General features: G+C 43.8%; 1 protein-coding gene across 1 annotated transcript; it reads right to left on the minus strand.

The window, feature by feature from the left end:
• Positions 1–1019: 1019 nt before the first annotated feature.
• On the minus strand, positions 1020–24902 carry cavin1b (caveolae associated protein 1b). The gene is made up of 2 exons (XM_034559485.1): positions 24060–24902; positions 1020–2748 (listed from the first exon to the last, which is right to left on the minus strand). The coding sequence occupies exons 1-2, from the start codon at positions 24588–24590 to the stop codon at positions 1876–1878; spliced, it is 1404 nt and encodes a 467-aa protein (XP_034415376.1). The 5' UTR covers positions 24591–24902; the 3' UTR covers positions 1020–1875.
• Positions 24903–25995: the final 1093 nt, after the last annotated feature.

Here is a 25995-nt window from a genome sequence, read left to right on the forward strand (position 1 = left end):
CTCCAACACTAGCCGAAAGTATTTGTCCTTATCTCAGTTTATTTATGAAACACATCTTAGAATGATAAGTAGCACGTCGTAACAAGAGAATAATTAAAGTGAATACCTTCGGTGAGTGAAACGCACTAGACCTATCTGCCTTGTGTTCTGCAGACCTTCATTTTCATGGGCACTGGTTATTCTTTGGCAGTAAAATGTTGCGTAACAGCATTGCATGCAACAAGGTGTGCTAAAACTACAACTACTAAGCTACATTCAGCCAAGTGTAAAATGTGTTCACATACAAGTCAAACACAAATATGTAACTGTTAGCTCATCATAAAGATAGAAATGACAACAGAATCTCTAAATAATCAGTTAAGCAGAGTTATATAACACTTCAGTATTTAAACAGCTAAACAACAAACAGGGTGGAAGGAATATGTATGCGTATGTGGTTTCCAATACAAAAAAATGTCAGCATTTTAAGCACGGATGTGTTTATGAATAATTTGGCCCTTGGGAATCTTCTCAACAGTCCATGAGATCTTTTCTTTTGTTCAACAAATGCTACTGGCATTCATTAGAAAGGAGATGATTCATTCCCATGTGTTCATCCCACTAGTTGTGAGTGATTAGGGTTTTGTATATAAAAAATAAAATACTGACAATTGGCTTACAATGGGAATGATGTTGTCCCTTCCTAATAATTTCTTGATCTTGACAGTTCTGCAATTGCTCCACCTCCTTTGACCCCGCCATTAGCAACGTTGGGTTTCCTCTTCCCATTTGCTTCTTTTTTTCTTCTTCTTTTTTACATTTCATCATCATCTTCACCATCCAAGCACAAATGTGTTCTAAACAACCCTAAAAGTGCTTTCGCAAATATGGGAAGATTTTCATGAAGACCTTTCTGATTTATTTTAGGAACACAACCTGTAGTCAAATAGTTGCTAAATCATATTTGCACTTAGATCTTTTAAAAAAGAATATATATATATATATATATATATATATATATATATATAGTTTTGGTCATCATTGTTATTGGTAATAATGACATTGTCTTGACCAAAGTAACTGCTGAGATCTGGGAATATCGTAACCGATGGTCAGGTTCTGTTGGCATGCTGTACCGTTTGCATAAGCTGGAACACTACCTCACCCTGGCTTTGCCCTCTGGTCATGTTTTGGGCACTTAAAAGAGCAGTTTGTGGGATTTAGTGGCATCTAGTGGTCAGGTTGCAGATTGCATCCTGACCACTAACTCCTCCTTTATCAAACGTGTCGGAGAGCTGTGGCGGTAACGTAAAAATACTTAAAGTATTTCACCGCTGGAAAGATGATCTTTCATTGAAACTAGACTGTCTAAGCCGTAGAAATGGCTGCTACTACCATTGCTAGAGCCAGTGTTGTGTTCGTCCGTTCTGGGTAAACATGCGGCAGCTTTACCTATAGCACGCGGTGCTATTGACGATCAGACAGGATGGGAACGAACCCATAGGTTTGCCAAACTTATGTGACCTACAATACTGTGCCTGTATGCAGAAGGATTGTTACTGACAGGTTCTGGGTGCGCCCTTTACATTTTACCTTCAAAGAAAGTGGTGTAGATAATGTGGACAGCGTGTTGGCTTGTTAACCACTTGTCTGACCGTCACACTCAATGATGCTGTTTTCCCAGATCTCAGCAATAACTTGTTAGTACAAAGTTATAGTAACTAATAGGAATAATGACCGAAATTATATATATATATAAAAAGAGTTAGACCCAAGTTATCAACTGTAATTATTCTCAAGCAATCTTCCCATTTCCCCCAATGAATTCCTTTTTTTCCTTTTACAAAAGAACTTCAGGATTTATGTTGGGATCTTGGCAAATTCCTGACTCTTTATCTAGTCGCTGTCTCTATCTTTGTCTTCATTCTCCTGCAGAGCATCTTCGTTGTCCTCCTCTTCCTCCTCATCAGCCTCGTCCTCATCCCCGCCTCCATTCATCATCTCCATCTCAACTTCCACCGCGCCCTCCTCGGTCTCCCCATCCACTCCCCCGAAAGGATCCAGGTCTTGGGACACCTCCACCATCTCGGTGCCTTGGACCACCTCGGTCATGCCCTCGCGGATCTTCTTGACGTGGAAGGTGAAGGGGGGCACCTTGTACACTGCAGTCTGGGACCGGGCATAAACGACATGGTCTGGCGTGAAGGCCTTCTTCACCTTGTCACGGGACGTCTGCATCTTCTGCTTGCGCTCAGGATTGACACTCATTTGTGTTCCAAGCTTGCCCATCTTCATCTCAATGTTGTGACGCGTCTTCTCAAGGTTATCCTTGGTCTTCTGTCTTGTCTTCTCCAAGTTATCCTTGGTTTTCTGCCTGGTTTTCTCCAGGTTGTCCTTTGTCTTCTGCTTTGTCTTCTCCAGGTTGTCCTTGGTCTTTTGTTTGGTCTTTTCCAGTTTCTCTTTGGTCTTTGCTCTGGTCTTGTCTATCTTCTCCTTTGAAAAGACTGTCTTCAGGGTTTGCACACGCTGCAGACTGCTGCGCTTGATGCGCTCTGCTCGGGACTCCTCAATGGTTTCCTCGATCTCCACCCCCTCCTCATCCGATGAGAGGTCTATGTGGGGCCTGTCTGCCTTCTCTCCTTCTCCTCCCTCCTCCTCTTCCACAGTTTCCTTGAGCTCGAGCAGGCTGCCCCCTCTGCTTCCCGACACAGACTCCGAAACCTTCATGGATTTAGAGATGTTGAGTTTTGAGGGAACCTTCACTTCATCCTGTGGAGAAGAAAACACAATGAATGTTAATGCACTGTTAGTTTCAGGTGATTATGTTTCTGCCAATTACTCCCCCAAAATGTTACGCACTGTTCCTTTAATTCTCATGTTGTGTGTTAAGTTGATGAAATTTGAATGTATACATGCATGTATGACTATTCATGCATTTCTTTCCATTCTCTTTCTATATCCACAGGTACACACAGGATAACTGTGGCGAGAATGACGCACCAGTCTACACGATAAAGGCATGTGTGGCCAAGACCAAGTGGAATCTGTAACAAGACTCCAGGGTTCACTCATGTACTGTATGTCAAACCAGAGGGAGACGTGACAAAGAAAAATGCAACAAAGGAATGGAAACATGGAAATGGAAATATGTTAGGGGGACTTTCTGGGAGCAATGTGTAGAAGAGTTGCGCAACAAAAGCACCTTAAGTGCAAGTCTGCACACACATTGGTAAAATGTGCATGGTGGTCTGGGTCTGCACACACACACACACACACACACACACACACACACACACACACACACACACAGTGGCTGGATGCAGAGGGGAGGAGAGAGCTCCTGGATGTTCCCGTATGGATCAGTGATAATTTAAGTTTTATGGTCCAGTCGTGTTTCACTCTGAAGGTAAGCTTCAATTCTCCCAAATCTGGTATTCACCGACAAAGCCTGTTTTATTACCTGATAACAGAGACACGGCCTACTACAGCAGGGGGGAGACGGGACAACAGCGACAGTGGAATATCTAGTTTATTTCTCCTGTATTTGAGGAAACTAACCGAGTAACCCAAATATTGGAGGAATGTTGAGTGTGTTTGCATACGCCTGCCCTGTGGCTTTAAGTACATTGTGTAATACAGCTATGGATAGTCAGATGAAAGGCTCAATTGTTCTAAGTCCTGTGTCACTTTCCAATCAAGAGAAGTAAGTCACGAGTCAAGTCGAGACCAACACCAACAAGAGTCAAGTCGAGAACAACACAAGTCAAGTCGAGACCAACACGAGTCAAGTCGAGACCAACACGAGCCAAGTCGAGACGAACACGAGTCAAGTCGAGACCAACACAAGTCAAGTCGAGACCAACACGAGTCAAGTCGAGACTAACAAGAGTCAAGTCGAGATCAACACGAGTCAAGTCGAGATCAACAAGAGTCAAGTCGAGATCAACACGAGTCAAGTCGAGACCAACAAGAGTCAAGTCGAGACCAACACGAGTCAAGTCGAGATCAACACAAGTCAAGTCGAGATCAACACAAGTCAAGTCGAGACTAACAAGAGTCAAGTCGAGACCAACACGAGTCAAGTCGAGATCAACACAAGTCAAGTCGAGATCAACACGAGTCAAGTCGAGACTAACAAGAGTCAAGTCGAGACCAACACGAGTCAAGTCGAGACCAACACGAGTCAAGTCGAGACCAACACGAGTCAAGTCGAGATCAACAAGAGTCAAGTCAAGATCAACAAGAGTCAAGTCGAGATCAACAAGAGTCAAGTCGAGATCAACAAGAGTCAAGTCGAGACCAACACGAGTCAAGTCGAGACCAACACGAGTCAAGTCGAGACCAACACGAGTCAAGTCGAGACCAACACGAGTCAGGTCGAGATCAACACAAGTCAAGTCGAGATCAACACAAGTCAAGTCGAGACTAACAAGAGTCAAGTCGAGACCAACACGAGTCAAGTCGAGATCAACACAAGTCAAGTCGAGATCAACACAAGTCAAGTCGAGACTAACAAGAGTCAAGTCGAGACCAACAAGAGTCAAGTCAAGATCAACAAGAGTCAAGTCAAGATCAACAAGAGTCAAGTCGAGATCAACAAGAGTCAAGTCGAGATCAACAAGAGTCAAGTCGAGACCAACACGAGTCAAGTCGAGACCAACACGAGTCAAGTCGAGACCAACACGAGTCAGGTCGAGATCAACACAAGTCAAGTCGAGACCAACAAGTCGAACTGTCAAGTTAAGTGCACGTCCTGAACTTTGTGTTCACAATCTATTTTAGCAGAGTAAATATTGCATTTTTTTTTTCAAAGTATAAATAACAACCTTTGATGAGATGTGAATGAAATTGTTCATGAAAATTGTTAAAATAACTCAAAATAAATAAAAATTACGTTGGGGGGGGCGAATAACAACAAGAAATTGTCCAACATGATGTTAGGTTAAAAGAATGACCTGAAACAAAATTGCAATGCTGGCCAGTCACCGCATCATTTTATTTTATCGTTGCATATGAATTCTTGACCACAATGACCCGTTCCACCCCCTCAGGACAAAGTCTCCCTGCTACATGCAAGGCTCTTGGAACAGAGTTATGGGTGTAATGAACCCTGCAACCTTCAGGTTCCACTGGTTTGGCATTGGTTGGTGTTTCGTCTTGTTACATAAAGGTCCTCCCATACAGAACACCATCCTCAACACACAAGCATGACCACCTGACTCTGTCCCACCCTGATGAAACATTCCTGCACAGCACCACTTTGTGCTCGTCTCCTCCTTCTCCCCTCACCAAACCCCTGCTCCCTGCTCCCTGCTCCCTGCTCCCTGCTCCCTGCTCCCTGCTGCCAGCTCCCAGCTCCCAGCTCACTGCAACCTGTTTCCTGCTCCCTGCTCCCTGCTCCCAGCTCCCAGCTCCCAGCTCCCTGCAACCTGCTCCCTGCTCCCTGCAACCTGCTCCCTGCTCCCAGCTCCCAGCTCCCAGCTCCCTGCAACCTGCTCCCTGCTCCCTGCAACCTGCTCCCTGCTCCCTGCTTCCTGACCTCTCCATCTCCCATTAACATTCGATTTTCCTTGTCCTGTTGATGAGGGAGTCTTTTTTCCCCCCTTTCTATCGTGTGCCTCATTCACCTCGTAAATACAATGCTTGTTAATTTACGAATGGAAGGAGGGGGAAGGGGGATGTGTGTGTGTGTGTGTGGGGGGGGGGGGGGGGGTCTTCCTCTTTCCATCACAGCAAATCCTTGTGCAGTTGGGCTCCTGAATGTCTCCATCATGGCCCATACTTGTTATACGTATTATGTTTTCCTTTCCCTCTACACCGCCTCTGTGTTCAAAACAGGAACACAGCAGAGGCAGAACAAAGGACAACGGGGGGGCGGGGGGGGGGGGGGGGGGGGGGGGAAGATACTTCTCTGCAGATGGAGTAATAGCACAAGTGGGATGATGCTTCTGAGTCTTGGAAAACCATCTGCTCAGCAGGAAGATGATAGCATCAATGAGGTATATGAGCTGGGGGGGTGGGGGGGTCCTGTCCATTGTGTTCTGTTGCAGTGTGATGGTGGTTTTATGAAGGTATTGTGCTGCAGTATCTTGGGTAAACTTGACCTTGGATGAGGAATCTTGGCTTTCCTGAACAGCTGCGTGGACAGGCGGGGCTGCTGGAAAATACCTGAGCCGAAGCTCATTCCATGCTACGCTCTCAAGGACAATACCGTGGGTGTTGTCAAGCGCTTCAGCAACGTGTGGTCCAAGTCTCTGACATGGCCTCACAGTTTGTCACAATTGCTGTTGTTGAAGCAGAATATTAGGGTGGAATGTTTGCGTGTAGCGTTTTCATGTCACGGCTCCAAAGGAGAATAGAGTTTCCCGTCAGACATTAAAGGAATGGTTCAACGATGTGAACGTCTGAAATGGAAACCGAAACATTGCTAATTTAATAAGCATCAGCGAGTATGATATATTTTACTTTAAAGCCCAGTATGTAAGATTTAGTGGCATCTAGTGGTGAGGTAGCAGATTGCAACCAACTAAATAGCCCTCTGCTCACCCCTCCCCTTCGAAGCGTGCTGGAGAACTACGAAAGCCTTAATGCTCTGCTTTTCTCCATAACTAAAGAGTTGTTCCAAAAAACCTAAGCAAATAAATTCAGAACAGGATTATAACTTATATTATTTCTTTACGACAAGAAAGTCACTATATAAAGTCATTAATATCTCAGTGGTATATCTCAAACATAGCTATGAATAATTTTCCAATGCTGCAATTCAATCCCCCCTAAATGTTACACACTGTTCCTTTAATATGCATAGTTGTCCGAAATAAAAAGTGTGTATCAGTAAGGTGATAAGTAAATGTCATAGCTAACTCCCTTAACATCCAGTCACGGGACTAACAACCAGCATGAGTAAAATGACAAGAGCGTCTCGTGATGATGCAGATGGGCTTTACATCGGAGGAGCATCGTTATCAGACACTGAGGGGAACTGACCCAGTATGTCGGGGTGAGAACAGGTTGTTACTGTCAGGCCTGTACTAGCACTACTGAGGGAGGGATGGGGGCTCGTAGAACAATATTGTTGTGGTCCATGGCGCGCACAAAAGCCATTTTGTGGACGGAACAGTGTGAGCTCGGGAAAGCCCAGTCCGTCAGTTCAGAGTGTGGGAGGTCACCGGCTAATGTGTTTCCATAAGAAGGCTTCAACAGGGAATTATGTGCTGTCTACGTGTGTGTCTGTGTGTGTGTGTGTGTGTGTGTGTGTGTGTGTCAAAGTGCATGGAAAGAGTATATGGGGAAGTTCAGGCATTCACCTTAGTGTGTTGACTTCCTGACCCTCCTAATTTAATGGGGCATTGTTCTCCATGAGGCTGCCGCACAAAAGACAGGAAGGTTCACTCAGAGCCACGGAAAGTAGACGAATGAGGAATGTGATGGTTCTGTGAGTTACAGTGTGGTTGTGTGTGTCAAGGAGATCATTTCCATATCTGTTTTGCAATTGACTTACAAAATGACAGTCACGAGGGAAGTTGCTAAACAAATTGAACCAAAGTTTGTGTGTGTGTGTGTGTGTCGAGATCTGCAGATCTGGTGTCAACTGCATATTGTGTGTGAGTGAGAGAGAGAGAGATACAGAGAGACCTTGAGCGATGGGAGTAGTCACAATTTGGGGCTGTACTCCTTGCTCTTTATCTCTTGCCTTCATGTTGATTTATTCGTGTGTGTGTGTGTGTGTGTGTGTGTGTGTGTGTGTATGTGCGTGTGCGTGCGTGCGTTTACAATGCACTGGATTTCTGTGACCTGCCTGTTTTCAGTGTGTGTGTGTGTGTGTATTGTCAATGTGCTTATGTGTATTCCACTCTCCCGCCACTAAATACACACACACACACACACACACATACACACCCACAAGCCACATTATTACATTGTTGATATTCACTCTTCTTTCTTTATTTTTCCCTTTCTTCCTTTCCTCTCAGTCACTGAGGAACAGATTGCTGCATGCATTTCAAAACCAGGATGGCTGTATCCTGGACCCTGTGACTATACCCATATGATGTGTGATGTATATAGGGATGTCTAGCTATATAGGCATGGCCATTTTAAACTGAAGAGGTAAGGGAGCCAATCACATCTCAAATCGGATGTGTGTGTGTGTGTGTGTGTGTGTGTGTGTCAGTTGCTGAGATCAGCTGGCTGATGCTCTGTGTTGTCAGCACAACGCAGTGTTTCTCTTTCATGGTGCAGAACAGGCGTTGACTGAGCACCCTTCAGTTCTTCACTCTGACCAGCAGGTTTTTTTTGCTGACGAGGGAACTGGGTATGATGACCTGGAAGTGGCAGTCTTGATAAGAGCAGGTCAATTCCCTATATGCAAAGTAAAGGTGCTTCAATGTGTCTTTCTTATCTCCTTTACAGAAGAGAAACCGGTTGTCAGTATCGTCCGCCGTCACCTGTTTCATTGTACATTGTGGATACAGTGAAAACATCCTTCCTGGGAGGTTTGAGGTAATTTTGTACATGAGTCCTTCATTGAATTGAGCAGTGAGTGTGTCATTGAACTCAACATTATATGTGTTATTAATAAAGCTGCTTACAAACGTTGGATTCTCTCTCTTTTCCTCATGAATTCTCTTTCACACCCTTTCCCTTGTGTAGTTTTCCATCCCGGTCAAGGAAAAGTGCTTTGGAAAAGACATAAGATGCCTTTTTTGACTGTTTGTGGTTCAAATGTGACTCAATTGGTTTCCTTTCACTTCTGTATGATATGGAACTTGCTTCAGTTGTGTCGACCATCAAAGTGACCAATACGTCTGCAGTTGTGTTATTCTTAGGAAGTTATGCTTTGCAGACTTGTAATTAATCTGCGCTTTGCGTTATTGTAACGCCGGACAAAAAGGAATGCAGACTTGATGTTCACGGATCGATTACAGAACACAAATTACTTTTGGTTTCATTATTGCCATACAGAAATCAGTAATACAAAAAAGACAACAATTACAACGTCGTGGTTGTATGCCTCCACCAACCAGTCAAGTTGCAGTTCACATCCATGAAGTTCACATCAGTTCATTCTTGATTCCAAAGAAGTGTCCTGCAGTTGCCTTCACATGCCGAAGGAACTTAAATGTGTCCCCACATTGGTCGGGTCTTAAAGGGCCAGTGTGTAGGATTTAGTCACATCTAGTGGTGAAGTTTGGGATTGGTTTGGTTTGTCCATTCTGGGCCACACATTTCTTCTGATAATGTTCCCTTTGTATAAACAGGACTGCCACCCTGGTATCCTGATGTTAATCTTTTTTAATTTTTTTTGTAATTTCCTATACCTTTATCACTCTCCCCCGTTTTCCTGTCTGTGCTTCCTGAAAGTCTAATATTCAAAGAAGTTTCATGTGGGCATATTTGGATTTTCTGGGTGGAGCCAGCGGTGAGTCACTGGGACTATCAACCAGTACAGAGAAACCATGGCAGCGACAACAATACCAGAGCAGTTACCTCAGCAAAGTGTGTGCCAAGTGTGTTTATACACTTCCGGCCTCGGGCTGAAAATATGTTTTTCAGCTAATTCTGAGCTTTTTTATCACTGGTATTCAAGTCTGCAAATAAAAAAAGAATCCCGGGACCAACATCTTTCAATTATATGGCCTCCCTGGCAGACAAAAACATTGAGTTGTACTTGTGTCTCCATGGTAACTGTGGTGAGCATGACTGGAACTATAATGTTTCCAGATGAAAGTAAAGAGACTGTGGTGTGTGTGTGTGTGTGTGTGTGTGTGTGTGTGTGTGTGTTAACTATGTGTAAATATGTGTGTGTGTGTGTGTTGATATGCTCGAATAGTTATGATGTGAGTTTGTGTAACGAAGGTCTTTGTATGTGCCTGTGCCTGTGTGTGTGTGCCTCTGTGTGTGTGATTGTGTGCGTGTGTCTGGGGACACACAGCTCGCCATGGAAGCTTTCCACTTTCAGCCCACACTGCAACCACTCATCAGCCTGATGTAGAGCCAGAGAGAGGAATCCCTCTGCAACACACCCCTCTCTGTCTCTTTTTTTTCAAGAACCCCCTCCTCCTCCCAATGCTGTGAAAGGGTAAGTATGTGTGTGTGTGTGTGTGTGTGTGTGTTTGTGTGTGTGCGTGTGTGTCGCTCATACAGGTACAGTACACACTCCTACACACACACACACAGAGGTTTTTTCCAGTAAATCCAGGAAAACAAGAAATCCTCATGACACAACTGCTGATGCAAAGAGGAACCGGGGCCGTCGAAGAAGCAAATGAGGACACTGCTTTTATTTTTCTTGGGCTTTAAATACAAATACCAACCGACTAGAGAGAACAAGCTCACCACAAGGCCACTTTAGCAGCGGTCCACATGATGTTCGTCAGCCGATGGGGTTTTTCCGAGTAGTCGTGAAATTGCACACGTCATCGGGATCACGCAGATTGCGGGGCGTGATATCGAGCGAGAGCTCCACTGAAGGGACCTCGTGGTGAGATTGGTTTCTCAATTGCTACTGTCAAGGTCACTAATGAACTTTGACCCTCTACTCACTTAGCTCACAGCCCTTGAGCCCGGGATCAAGCTCCACCAAGCATGCAAACTAAAAGAAAAAAAGAAAAAATAATCCTCTAAATGTGCTGGTACACTTCCAAATCTGAGATTAAAGACATTTTCTATAAATAGCACACTGTAAAGCCGTTTAAAAACAACAGACTACACACAACACAAGATAACCGCTACATCCCGGGAACACTTCTGGTCTTGTTCTTTTGTTGCAGGTCACACCCCTTTTTCCTCTTTCTCCTTATTTCTACACTGTCCTCTGTCAAATCAAGGCAAACATGACAAAAGATTAAAGATGAAGAAGAACGGACTAGACACCTGGCCGAACTGAACCAGACCAGTTTAGGAGCAGGCCTGTGAAGTAACATCCAAGCTGCATGGAGCACAAGGGTTTGTGGGGGATGTGGTTTTAATTAGTTAAAGTTACTTGCTGGAAAGACATTTTTATCATCCGTCCACCTGACTGAGAGCACATGGAATGGACCCACTAGTGGAAATGAATGTTTATTCACTTTGTGTTTTACTTTTGCAACAAAACAACTGACATGGTGTTAAAATAGCACACATTCATTAAGTCAGCCAACTCTGCAGTCAGTCCTACATACGCCTGTTCTCATGACAACCATTTCTTGCAGAGAGAATATCTCAAACCTTGTGTTACCTGACTGCAAGTCCCCCAAAGGGATCCTGTGATATCCATAAAAATGGGCGGATAAAATGTTAGATAAAATGTGGACTTTGAATTGGCACAGTACTTGGGTAATGACTAGCAGTATGTTTTTGCTTTGTATTCTCTTGGATGTTATTATATTTATTGTATTATTATGTCTTTGTATATTGACAATCTATATTTCTTGCTTTTATGGAGCATCAAAGCAAAAGCCTTTCACAGGATTGTACAATCATGACAATAAACATCTAGAATTTAGAATTTAGAAATTTAGAATTTAGAATTTAGACTTTAGAATTTAGAATTTAGAAATTTAGAAATTTAGAATTTAGACATTTAGACATTTAGACATTTATAATTTAGAAATTTAGAAATTTAGAATTTAGAATTTAGAATTTAGAGTTTAGAGTTTAGAATTGTGAATCTTGAATTTGAATGATGTTTCACAAGTCAGTAGAGACCAATTCAGGCTGCAGCCACATGTGAACAAAGTAGCGTAGCTTTAAGTGAGATGTCATCCGTAAACTAATCTCAGTTCGCTGACATTCTGTGTAACCTGCCTGCTGAGGCCGGTGCTGCACACTGAAATCATGACCGGAAAAGAACATCATTTCTGCAGCACCGGAACTTGGCGAGAAACAGTCACAGCTGCTCGCGAATGAGACCGCAAAGAAACTCCCACCTGAGGTCGAAGCCGCCCCTCAAAACAGCTGTGCTGTCTTCTGAAACATTCACAAAACTTCTGTGAATGGTAACACGGTCTGTTTTCACTTATTATATATTTATGTAATAAACATGTATCATGTCAGATTAGATGGCAATCTGCTTGATAAATAAAGAAAAAGAAAGACAAATGTGATTATACTATTCATCTGCTTATGGTGATCCATTTGTGCCGCATCAGTCTCCTACTGGTCAACCTGTCAGACTGGCTCCTTTGGGGCTAGATGTGGAGGCATACGTTGCTCTGTGAGTGTGTTTCTCACTACATTTCCCATGTGAGTGCCATGGGAAAGACACACAGCATAAAACCCTGGGGAGAGAACTCCCTCTACTTTTCCTCTGTTTTCCACTTGTCTCCTTTAACCAGAGAGAGAGAGAGAGAGAGAGAGAGAGAGAGATAAAGATTGCTATATAAAGTGATGGCATGCCACAGGTCCCTGAAGAGAGAGAGAGAGAGATAGAGAGAGAAAGAGAGAGAGAGAGGGATGAGTCACCAGGCCTGTTGTTGCACTGGAGCACAGCAGCAACCTTTCTTTTCTTTTTGCCTCCTTTTCACTTCCCCTTCTCGCAGTTGGTGGGTAGGAGAGTAGGCTCAGATTCTCAGATCACTGAGGAATGAGACAGATCAGCGTCACAGCTCCATGGCAACCAAACACAGAGAAACCAAAATATATCCTGTGCCAGACAATGTTTTTAGAGTCCGTGACCAATAGCAGAAAACGAGGCTGGGTGGGCAGATTGCTCCTGTGTGTCAGCTGCAGAACCCCACCGCCACAGGGGTTCGATTCCCCAACTGGACACGGCTCTTCTGTGTGGAGTTTGCATGTTCTGCCCGTGTCAGCGTGGGTTCTCACCAGGTTCTGTAGCGTCCTCCCACAGTCCAAACGCAGCTGAGGTTGCATGAGGATACTGCTCTCAGTCTGTCCCTATTGGTCGGACCTGTGATAGTCTGGCGACCTGTGCAGGGTGAGCTCTGCCTTCGCCCATCACTCTTTTGCTTTAAAGTTATGGATTTTCTTTTTCTTTAGCAATACATTCATCCCCAATGGGGAGGGAAATAATATGCACGTAGCCGGGGTCCTTGATCACGACCGTACAGCTTATTAATGACAACAACGCTATCCAGTTTAGCCACCTTTTTATTTACTGTGGCTCCACTCAGGCTAATAAAGAGGAGGCAGTTCATTTTGCTTCCAAGGTCTCCCTGTAAGCTCTATCAGACAATCCATCTTATATTGGTTTAAATTATTATAACCACAAATGATCACAATAGGGTTAGCTTAATGGTTACCATATTGTATTTAAATGAAAGCCCTTTGACTTTGTTACTGTACTTAATTTATTTAAAATGTAAGTATGCATTACATTTTTAGGTAATAAAGTCATTTTTAAAGTAATAAAATCAGCTCGTTGATTTTCACCAATATTTCATTACCATACACCTCTAATGCTCTCCAATTAGAACACGTGCATTAACTGTTGTTCTTCCAGAAGTTGCTTCTGGGGTTTAACCAGGAATCGGAACATCCCTGATTCTTCGTCTCTCTACTGAAGGCATGAAATGCTCAATAAAAATAATAATAATAAAGCGTGAATTAAATAAATGAGATGTATCATTCAGTAGTTTTATTTGTTTTAACTTCGGACAGAGCCCGGCTAGATGTTTCCCCTTGCACCCAGGCTTCATGCTAAGCTAGGCTAACCATGTCCAGACTCTGTACAGTAACATGCAGAGATGAGATTAATATGCATCTGAACATTTCCTCTCAAAAGGAAAGCAAATAAGCGCATGTCCTGAAATGGTGACGTATTCCTTTAAATCACTTCAATCACTTCCATCCTCTCTTCTGCTGCCCAGATGGGTTACATTTTGTGGCCAACATGGGACGACAATATTTCCGACAGTGCTTAAAGGCATCACATGTTGTTAACCGGCCACAACAGCGTGTGTCCATTTCATTGCATTTGCTATTCGTATATTTTCTGTGTATTTGTGTCTTAGGTAATGTAACGTTAGTAGCCTTCTCCCCTGGGCCTGTATAAGCCATCATGCTTGGCTAGAAAGTAAAATACATCCAGGTTTTCTGTCTCAGCATTTCAACTTGAAAGTCCACTATTATTAGCGGTATTAGCGTTGCAGTTGTCTCTAGCATAATGAAGATAACATTGACTCTTTGCCCTTTTGAACTACGATTGCTCGTTGCCCCGATTGCTAGAGTTAGCATTGCTAATTTCTGTGGTTTGAGCTTGCCAAGTCTGACCTCTGCTCTCTGACCTTTCACCTCCTGGACACATAATGTTAAACAGATTTGGGCCGATTGACCACAAAAACCATGGATCCGAACTTGAACAATTCCCACGGGGGATCTCGGCCCCTCGGGTTCCGGTGGACCGGTGAAGACCTCTAGGACTGAGCAAGGGCGCTAGCAGTAAGGTGGGGTGGGAAGTAGAAAAGGGACCCCTGGTCCGATGTGGCGTCGCAACTGGTGCGATCCCGTCGCAAGAAGGTCTCTAGTTCTTTGTGTATTCAGGGGCCACAACAGTTTGCATGAACCTCTTTTCTACTTCAACAGAGGAGCTTTGTAAGGATGCACACACAAATAAGGATTTCTTGAAGTGTTTCCAAGGCTGCTGACGCGTGTGTGTGAGGCAGCTCATTCTCACTCCTTTCAGCTCTCACTGCAAGACACAGCTTGCCATTGTCGACTATCACTGGAAGATGCTTTTACGACATACTTTGGTTTGCGGTATTCTGATCATGTACTTTCATGTAGGAGCACACACACACACACACACACACACACACACACACACACATGCAAATGCAGCCATACACACACAATTCTCAGTAGAGGGTAAACACAGAACCCCATCATTAACAATTCCTTTTCTTGAGTGATATCATCCCGATACATTGTACGGTTCCAACGCCATATCCAAAGACAACTTCACGCAAGATGAGCTTACTATATAGAAATCTGAAACTTGACTTGCACACCCTAACGTTTCTACTACAAAGATTTGATGAAGACGAGCAGCTGAAGCTTAGCAGCCCCCCTCCTCTCTGGCCCTCTTTGGCCCTCTCTGGGTCTATGCACAGGTCCCCATGCTTGACTTGCAGGGAATTGGACAGCGAGGGATGACTGTTGTCGTTCCCATGGACACCCTGTTACTCTTTCCAATAACAATGGAGGAGGTCTGTATTTATGGAGAGATTTATGGAGCTGCAGAAGAAGTGGTTCCTTCCTCTGCTGTTTGCTCCTGTCCTTCTCTCCTCTTGGAGCGAACAGGGATGTAGGGCTAAGGGTCACAGGGATTTTGTATTGCACTTCCATTCACCAAAATACATTTGCAGATGTTTTTGCCACTTGGGGGCAAACGTTGTGAACACAACCTTCAACTTTTAAAGTTAATATGGGGAACTTGTCAGCAGGGGTGTTTGTATCCACATGATGAAGCTAAGTACAATATTATCTCTCTGTTAGCTCTGATTTTGGTCTCCACCAACTCCTGAGGGAGCTATCTGGCTATTTAGCTGCTACATGCCCCATAAGTCCACCAGCAAGTCTCTAACTGTCTGTTTGATGCTGAGCAGGCATGCAGGGAGAGCTTCTGCTCTGAAAACAACAAGGCGTTGAGAGTGGTGAGAGTGCACCTGGACAGTAAAGTTATAGCTGTGGGAAGTCCCGCCCCCTCTGGTGTCCCCCATGGGACCTTATTTTCAGTAGGCAACAGTGAAAGACGAATATATTTTTGATCCCGTCTGAATTGTCCCACAAATTACACTTGTGATGTCAATCAATTTAAAAGATAAAAAGACTTCAAGGTTTACTTTCAAATGTCCTTTCAGAGCTTTGACCTGCCTAAAAAACTTTTTTCACACATAGACATTTTAATTATCTCCATGACAACTAAGCAAACTCCATCTGCCAATGAAGACCAAGAGATGGAAAAAAACACCTGGACCTTGAATAAAAGGTTTATTCAGTCTGTTCTCACAGAACTATGTGACGTGACCACTACCTGTTAACAGAGCATTACTTGAAGGTATAGGACTCTGCAATATATTAATATTATATTGATATCATGATATGAGACTACATATCATCTTAGATTTTGGATATCATCATATCTTAATGTGGCATAAGTGTTACAATGCGTGATGCAATGTTAAGAGGTTGTGGTCATTCCACGTATTTCCGTGAGATTATTTGTCATGTCAGTCGTGATTTTGAGATCATAACATAATGAATAATAATAATGGGTAGATTGCTATATATTAAAGATGTTAGCCCTCTCTGAGGTGACGTCTTTTAAACAAAAGCACATTTAATTAAATGAGCCTGTTGAGAGTCATAGCTCAGACACACAGACACGTGATACGCTGTAAACTTTAGAAATAATGTAGACACTAAAGTTTGAGGAAGTCATCCTAACATTCAAATCATTATAAATCTAGAGGTATTTGGTGACTTCTCACAAACGTACCTCTGTTCCTCTGTGAGGATTCAGAGCTGGAATCATATGACGGAGTGAATCACATGAGGAAACAAACTAATGTGTTCTAATACCACAGCTTTGGACTGTGAGTCATTGTCGTCTGACTCATGTGGAAAGCTCCTACTTTGAAATGTAATAAAAAAGTAGAGTTGTCAAGTGAACAATGATGATGGTGTTTTGTACAGAAGAAGTGTTTTAAACCTTGGAGTGTCTGGTAGTGGGCTAGACTGTGCAGGGGAATCAGCCTGAGAGATGGCAGAACAAAAGATTCAAACTGTTCAAAGCTCCCATGCATAACCAGAATGGCCTGCTACATTCTGTGGACCCCTCTGTGGATGTCTCTTATAGAGATGCAGTACTGTACTAAATGTGAAATGTTCCTTTTGTCCATGGTGCATCACTCGTGGTCTTTCATGATAAATGATTTCCCCATCAATACATTGATAAATTAGCTATATAGTAAAAACCACACAGGGGACAACATATTTTCACCTCTCCAATTCTAATTGGAGGTCTTTATTTAATTGCTATTCAAATGTTTACAGATACACTCATCTTCACACACATAAACACACTCACGGCCTTCGCCTCGTTTTTCAAGCGTTCCGAAGTGCTCAGGAAAGTTACTGTCCAACCAATCAGGATCTGCGGGCAGCTAGGGGGCGTGGTTTAGGTGTGTGTGTGACACAACAAGGAGAGCCTACTGTTCATTTAACGCAACAACGGTGACGGCTCCGGTAGAGGTTAGCGTAGATGCTGTAATGTGATCAGCTCTATCAGAACTGGAGAGTGTTTCTTCGTTGTCAGAAGAGCAGCTGGGATCCAGGGAGATGGAGTACAAAAAACATAATCGTCGCAAAATAACAATCAGAAGCAGCGACCACTACAGCTAAACATGTTAGGCTAGTGAACCTGCCTGTCTAGCAAACATGCCCTATCAGTTTCCTTAGAGCCAACATCCAGTGAGAGGAACTGCAGCTTGAGACACATGCACTTGAAGAGCTACTGTACCTCACCGATTGTAGGCCATTAAAGTGTGTTTACAGACATTTGGGAGTACTAGCATATGTGAAAAAAGTATCTCCAGAGGCAGGTGTGACACAAGTCCACAAGTGATGTCACTCGAGTCAGCATAGTTGAGGCTGAGGACTATAAGTTTGAAAAAGTAAAAGACCCTGGAGACATGCAGTCTGGGGAGCTCTTGTAGCTGCAGGCTGGAGGCTCTACGTTAGCTTCGCCGAGCATAACCCACCCAAGTCTCAAAAACCGGATGACAAATGTCTGAACGTCATGGTTTCACAAACAAGCAGATGTTGTGGCTGGTGAATGTCAGCACCACTTGTCCAGGCCTCGGCCTCGGATCTTCAAAACCAAACAGGAACACACTCTCCTAAAGGCCCTTTCCTTCTCACAATCAAACAAGTATGTGATAGTTTCTATTTTTAGATGGCTCTCTCTCCCCTTCTCTTTCTCCGTCTCCATAAGCCCTCTGCAACATCCCTCTCTGTCTCCTTTATCCTCCCTCGCTCTTTCCCTTCCTCCCCATTCTGTCAACAAGCTCTCGTCAGATGGGCAGGACATCTTGCCTGACATTCACACCTCCCCTACCTACAGTACTGACCCCAAGCCAAAAGCACTCCACCAAAAAGCACTGCTCTCAGCTGAAACAATGTTACAAGCTTGCCTGTAAGCTGAGCTGGGAACATTTTTGCCTCACATGTCCATATATGGACCTGGAACGACCGGTGTGAGAAGAATGGGTTCACTCTTGATTAATTTACATGCGATTCCTGACTGGGACTCTTACTGCTCCCAGGCTGCTTGGTGAAATGTGAACTTACAGCGTTGCAGATCTGGTTCCTTTGAGGGCAACAGAACAGAGGGTTCAGAACAGCACATTTGTAAATCATTTGGACGAAGCTATGATCACCGTGGCATTAGAAGGCAGTTTGGCACGGGGCTATTGATTGAAATGTAGTGAGTGTGGAGGCAACATGTGTTTTGGGTGGTGTCGATTGAAAGTATGGCATAAAAGAGAAAGAAAGATGAGCATATTCGGACAGATTGTTTATAAGATGTTCATTGATGTCCACGATTCCGATTCCTTTTGAATGTCAGGAGAAGTAAAATAAAGAATGAAGCTGTGGTACAAAGACAGATTTATATTTGTATTTTAGGCACTTTGCTGAGCGAAAATAGAGTTAGAGCTAGTAAAAAAGTAGTCATCGTTAAGTACGTTAAGTGACTTAAAGTAACTTGACTTTTGGTTTCATGCAGGACACCAACACTAGTTCCCTGGGTGCGTTACTTTACTGCAGTCAGCAGTAAAGTAACGCACCATCATATGTTGATGCCCTCAACACTTGGCCTCTTTGAGTGGATCTACTGATTTAATGTGATTGAAATAAGTAGATTTTGCTCTGAAATGTGTCTAGAATTGCTGGTTTATACTTATTAAAGAGTAGCAGTAAATACAAGTGCAGCGCCCAAATGGGAGCTATTTACCTAGATCAACAATAAGAGCTCCTGGAGAAACAAAACTTCCTTAGGCCATCGCTAATTATCAAAATTACTGAAACACTCCTTCAAAGAACATAGTGATACTTCCTCGCTATGGTTTTGCTGATTGGACCCATCATATTTCAGATTTTAAATGTATCACAAACATGTATTTTATTTCAGCTCTCAGTTAGATAAACTGTGTAATCAAGAGGACGGAGTAAAACAACTTGGATTCCAAAGAATGCAGTACGAGGAGAGAGAGAGGAATACGAAGGAGTGGTGAGGGAGTAGGACAGGGTGTGTAGGGCGGGGTGGGGTTAGGAGGACACGATGTGGACTGTATTATTCTGGTGCGTGGAGGAGCAAGAGAGAGGGAGGAACAGGGCGGTTACCGGGGGGGGAGGAGGCAGGAGGCAGGAGGCAGGAGATCGTTAGCGTGGAGAGCCGGGGATGCCTGTGCTATGAATCAGCTGTCTAAATATGGTCCCTGCTCTTCATCGCAGCACACCCATCCACTCCCTGTACATCTCTTCCTCTAGTTTATCTTTTGCTCTCGCTGGCCCACATATATTATTCCTCCATTCTTAAAGTGATGGAGGAAGGCCCTCGGGTCAATCGGTCACACATTCTCACTACACAGTGGGTATTGCTCTCAGCCAACGGTCTGCACGCACACATTGAGGGTCAGGGGGAACAAAGCAAACAGCCTGCACATACCTGGGGCATTAAAGTATGCTTAAAGCCCACTAAGACAAATAAACAGATTAGGTGTATGCAATAAACGAATACAAATATCAAGATGATGCCGTAAAAAGGTCTGAATTCATGCTTTGACTTTTTTCACACATAGACATTTTAATTATCTCCATGACAACTAAGCAAACTCCATCTGCCAATGAAGACCAAGAGATGGAAAAAAACACCTGGACCTTGAATAAAAGGTTTATTCAGTCTGTTCTCACAGAACTATGTGACGTGACCACTACCTGTTAACAGAGCATTACTTGAAGCTATAGGTCTGTCACCAAGAGAATGAGCAAACTACTTTTACAATGTTTGTTTTGTGGTGAATTTGTGCTACGCTATGCTAACATTGTAGCTGCTCCAGCAACAATCAAAATAACTTTATTTAGGCATTAATAGGGCAGCAGGGTTAGTGTTTATACCATAGACTGTAACACACATACATTCATACACAGAGCTTTAAAAAGCCATCACAGAGAGGATGTACAATGTCTCTCTTTAAAGACATTCACAGCGTTGCACTCTGTTTGATGCTTTAATCCATTGTTCCTGTAGTAGTGCAGCTTTGATCAACGAGTATTTCCATCGCTCTCGTGCTCTCTCACATGCACACACTGTGGTAGAGTCGTCACATTCCAGGTTGGATCCCCAGTAAGTGTAGTAAGCTCTGTCCTCTGGCAGCGGAGATGCACATAATGAGGCAACTATGAGGCTTACTGGATGATCAGGCTTAAATAAGCTAAAGACACACACACACACACACTCACACACACACGCACACTCCCAGGAGGAGGACAGCTGCTCATGCTAACAGGGAGTCACTTCCAACAGTTGTGCTGACAAATCCGCTGATTTCACACATCATACAGTAGCATGAGCTAGTCCAGCATGCCAGTGGCATTGTGGGATATTGTTTGCAATGTTGGCATTAACCACAGGTGGTTTTGATTTGCGTTATTGACAATAGCCTTTGACCGATCGTGATGAGTTGTGCCACAATGAAATGTAATGTAATCCGACTCATCTGATGCCAAACATTCCCACCATGGAAAAAGTGAATTGTCACCAGGGAGAAACATATCAATGCATGCGTGACAAGTCACCCGGTCTTCCTACAGACAACCAGGAAGCTTTTATAAAGCGTGTTTTAAATGCATATACATATACAGTATATATATATATATATATATATTTATCGTGTCTGAGGTTGGTGACATTAGCTTTTTTTTTTTAAAAACAACAAGATGAACAAAGTCATAAATCCTGTCCAAGCCTTGATGGGACCACACGCTCGAGGGGTGGAGGGGAGGCGGGGGTTCAACAGCCGCTAATAAAGCAGAGATTAAACACCCTGTTCTGGACTACAAAGCGCTGGCGCTGCGTCCTCCCTGTGTGAGCTGACCCTATGTAACGGTAAACACAGCTCAGTAACAGGGTGTTTTCAGAGCTCCAGAGTGCAGCTTTTGCTCAGGGCACAGACAGTTTCCCCACCTGGCACAAACTGGAAAGGGAGAAAAGCATGTTGGATAAATGTCCGGAAAAGATTAGAAATCAGTGTGTGTGACTAAACCTGCAAATAGACTCATACTAGCTCATGAAGCCCCAGTAAATAGGAGTATTACCTACAAGGGAAAGTTGATGCTGACATCGTATTGGAATGTCAGCACTGTAAATGAATAGATCCTAGCCATAGGAGTCAAAATATATTCAATTTCATTCTTGTGCATTCTTTAATATTACCAGTTAAATTAAAACCATGTAACCTTGGACTAATCCTTGTTCTGTCGGTGCCCCCAGAAGAACATCAAGAGCATTATTCTACTGTAGTGTTGTCAGCTGTGAAACAAAAAATGCAGCTTATAGTTAGAACTGGTGCTCTCAGTTTCATCTCCAACATCTCTCCCAATGCATTGACTATGGAGCAGCTCCACACTGTATACCTGATGACATCACATATTTAATTGTTTCAGTGTTGACGTATACTGTATATAATGGTTTTGCACCATAGCAATAACACATATGAGAATGGGAATAGTTTCCATGTAAGCACACAGCACAGTACTTGTGCTTCTACTTGAACTTCTCTATCCGTGCTCATTGCCGTGTTGGCCGCTTGCCAGATGAAGACCCGCTCTGTCTCTTTCGTTCAATAAAACCTTTTTTGAAGCTAGAATCTACTCTTTACTATAACCACTATTACTGCGCTTCTTTTCAATCCACTGCATCTGTTTGACAGCTAGCGTAACCAACATTAGCTCAACATATAGCCCCCCCCCCCCCCCCTCCCCCCTCCCCCCCTTGTCTTTTCCTGGAGTTCTTACTCTTGCTACTACAACTGTTGATGTATGTGCACTTCCACAGTGTTCACATTCTTGTTGTGAGTGGCCCTGATGTGATTGTCAAGAGCCCTGATAAATCCTTTCAAAGGCCAAGTATTTCTATGTTGACACACTGTACAAGTAGCCAAATAAACAGTGTTACAGTTGGGGGGGCGTCTTTCTCCGTCTATCGCTGATCTTCAAAGAGTCTGCCCTCGAAGAACAACACAGAGCACCGAGAATTGAAAACCGAACAACACATTGTGCTTTTTTTAATGAAGATGAATGTGACATTATGTCATCGCTGGCAACCATAACCTGAACTGGTGCTTTGTGTTAGAGTGGGAGCCAGAGATTGGCATTTCGGGGGGAGTTTGTCTTGCCACAGGGCCCAAGCAGTTGGCTAACTCAAGCATAAATCCCACCGTGTGGTGTTTCTAGTAGATTCTGGAAACTTGCACTCCTCGGCTTTGAGACTTTATTAGATACCAATTAAAATGTTGATTTATTATCAGATTGAGAAACAGTTCAGTCATCTGATTCCTACCCAGGTGATGATGGAGATTAGGATGTTCTTGCTGAGAGCTGTGACCTGCTCATCTGCACATCATTAGGTGCTGGTATGCCAGGACAGGGAAACCAACATACTGTATACTGTACAAGCATGTTAGAATAGCGTTAACTCATGAGTGTTGGCGGTCAGACCACGTGGCATGCTTAAGATGGAGCTCTCATTTGCTGCTGGAAAGTGAGAGAGAGAGAGAGAGAGAGGTCCAAGCCCTGATGTCTGAGTCAAGGGTGGAAACTCTGAATGTTCTCGTGCCACTGTGCGAAAAGCTGCAAGCTATTACACATCACACAGCAGCCTCACAGGCTAAAAAAAGAAACAGGGCTCCCCTCAGCTCCCTCTCAAATAAAAAACGTTGTCTCTTCAAATAAAACATCGGCCCATTGAGCGTGCTTGTGGTGTTCCATCTTTGTTTGAAAAAAAGGGAAAGAGTATAATTTCATTACAAATGGATTCTGTTGGATTTGGGCAGCCAGCATTATTGGCTTGTATTTCTTTAGTCCTATATATAGTGTGCTAAGGAAAGTATCTAGTGGATACTGAGCACTGAACCAGATTTGGGGTGGGGCAGGGCTGGTGCAGAACAACATCTGAGGGGTTTTCAGCCACCGACCCACGGCCACTGATGTTGTTTGAGAACATAATGAATGGTGCCTGTAGGTTAAAGGCAGACTGAACAAGAATTTAGAATGTGTGTACGTCGATCACAGAGCCACAAAGGGATCATGCTTGATGTTATTTGCATTTACTTACTACTTTCAACTCGGAAAATGGAGCAGGTCCCAAACTGGAAAATGTCTGGAAGCCGTTTTCCAATAAATAAGTGTGAGTAATGTATCTGGAGATGTTTCCATTAGAGTGGATGTGTGTCAACGCATGCACATCTACCTTTTGAAGGCATGTAATTTATGCCCTGGATACTGATCACAAGCAGGAGGTCAGGTCAGGTCAGGTTGAAAGGACAAAAACACTTCAGGTTAGGGTTGGGGTTTCGGTTAACTAAACTAAATGCATTCAATATTCTTGTTTCCCAAAGTGAGAAGTAAAGAGTAACTTTCTATTGGATAAATATTCATTGTCGTTGGAAATACTTTATTTAATAAAAGTGCCATGTGGATTCAGGGCGGAGATTTAGTACAACCTGCCAATTAAGCTCTTGCCAGCTATGCTTTGAGGTGACCTTTAACCACTCCCTGAAATCCTCTGGCCCCTCAGCAAATTGAGAAACAAACACTTCTTGCTGCTCGCTTGTATTAAACCATGTGTTAAACAACCACCACCACCATTTTCCCCAAGGTGTTTTTGGAAAGTGACCAGGCAGTGACTTTCACCCACATGTATGAGCCTAAACTTTTGTTTGGTTCCCCGGTGGGCCACACCCATCCCTAAACCAATAAGGTGCTGTATCATTTACATACACAGCCTCACACCTTGAACAGTCATAACAGTCATAACTACACATTTATAAGTGTATTCATACACACATGCTCTCTCCTACCTGGTAGATCATGACTTTAAAGTTGCGTCTCTTGAGCAGCTCCGCCTCGTTGTTCTCCAGCTTCTTGATCTGGCCTCCTTGCTTCTCCAGGGTGGCCCGCACTGTCTTGACGTTGACGCTCACCTTGCGCACCTTCTCCATCATCTTGTTGACGCTGTTGGACGTGGTGCTGTGGCTCTTGGACAGTTTGGTGAGCTCGCCCTGAATGCTGTTCACCGAACGCTCCATGTCCTGCTGCCGGGCCTCCAGCCCGCTCTGGGTCTGCTGGATCTGGTCCACCGCCCCGATGATCTTGTCAAGCAAAGTCAGCACCATGACCCCATTCACCTGCTGGTCCGGCTTTTCCGCCTCGTCCTCGTCTTCGGCGGCGTCGCCCTCCGTGCCCATGGTGGACAGCTCTTTCTTGGCTGCGGTGAAGGCATCGTCTTCGTCGTCCGAGGGCGGCAGGTTGACCTCATCGTCTGAGATCTCAGTGAGGGTGTGAGGCTCCAGCTGGGTGCTTGTGGATTCCAATGCTTCCATGGTTGCCATATCAATGGATTTGTTGTGTACAGTCAGCTAATCAACTTGTCTTCAACACTTTACTTTCTCACCTGCTTCTCCCTTTCTTCTCTTCTCTGGACCTCTTTTCTTTTCCCCTCCTATTTCAAAATTAACTTAGCTCTCTCCAGCATATATGCTCTCTCTCTCTCTCTGTCTGTCCGCCCTGTCTACTTGAAATCCCTGGAGTCAGGCCAGTGTGCAGGGGAAGTCAAGCGATGCTGGATGTTACCGCATGAGCTTTGGGATGTGAATGCCACACCAAGTGGAGAAACCCTCCAGTCAAGCTACAGCTGGCAGGGTTTTTCCTCTCCACCCCCCTTATTTTCCATAGGACTCTCCCCGTCTCTTCAAACTCCTCCCCATCTCCTCCCTAAACACACACATAACACACACACACACATCAGGGAGACCCCACCTCCAGTTTATAAGCCCAGCCCCGCGATGATTCAGTAACACACCCCTTCGGTTTAGCCATGTCCCATCAGCATGGTTGGAATAGTCATCTCGGAGCAGCACCGATCTGCTTGTATACAAGCTCAGGCACAGCAGAGGGAGGAATGTCAGACAGGATCTGTTCCTGTTTCCACTCCTTTCCCCCGTCTATGCAGAGAATGCTCCGTTTATTGATTCATAATGGATGAAAGACACCAGGAATTTAAAAGGGCCCTAAAGGAGCAACAAGATGATGCAAGTGTTGCTGAATGATATTCACTTTTAGCAAGCACAAAGATGTCTGTATGTGGGTACTTTGCTGCTCGAAGTGAACTCCTACTGCTTTTCCCAGAGTTTCTGAGTTTCTGTTTATCTGATTGCTTTCATCAGCGCATGGTGTTGGGCCAGTAGTCCTGGCGTAATTTCCATGACAACGCCTTTCATTGATAAAGAAAGCTAGTACCTCAAGTTAAAGTTATTTTGTCCAACTGCTGTACCCAATGTCAGCAAAGAACTTACAGGCCACCTCTAGCTCTGGCTTTGTTGTCAAAAAAAATACTCTATAAGATTATATAACATCATAAATATGTTCACAAATTCCTTTCATGGGTACAGTTTCATCCATGACATCAGTTCAGTCTTCCTGAACATTTTAATAACCTTAAAACACAATCTAAAATCATTCTACATATTGATAATGGTGCTGATTCATCAGTCTGGTTTATTTGTGTCAAAGCAATAAAAACATAACTTTCACCTAATTGCCCTGGTCCTCTTGGGGTTGAGACCAAGACCTTGTTTAAGATTAAGTTCAAGTCCAGACCCGCTCTAAAGGGGCTGAGACAAAGGCAAGACCAATACAAAGGTAGATTTCAAGGGCTATTCAAGTGATTTAATACTGCAAGGGAAGGGAATTTAATGTAAATAGCACATGAATACAAGTAACCTCAACATTAAAATG

The sequence above is a fragment of the Cyclopterus lumpus genome, chromosome 19 (genome assembly GCF_009769545.1).
Source record: "Cyclopterus lumpus isolate fCycLum1 chromosome 19, fCycLum1.pri, whole genome shotgun sequence".
In the NCBI taxonomy this organism is placed as follows: domain Eukaryota; kingdom Metazoa; phylum Chordata; class Actinopteri; order Perciformes; family Cyclopteridae; genus Cyclopterus; species Cyclopterus lumpus.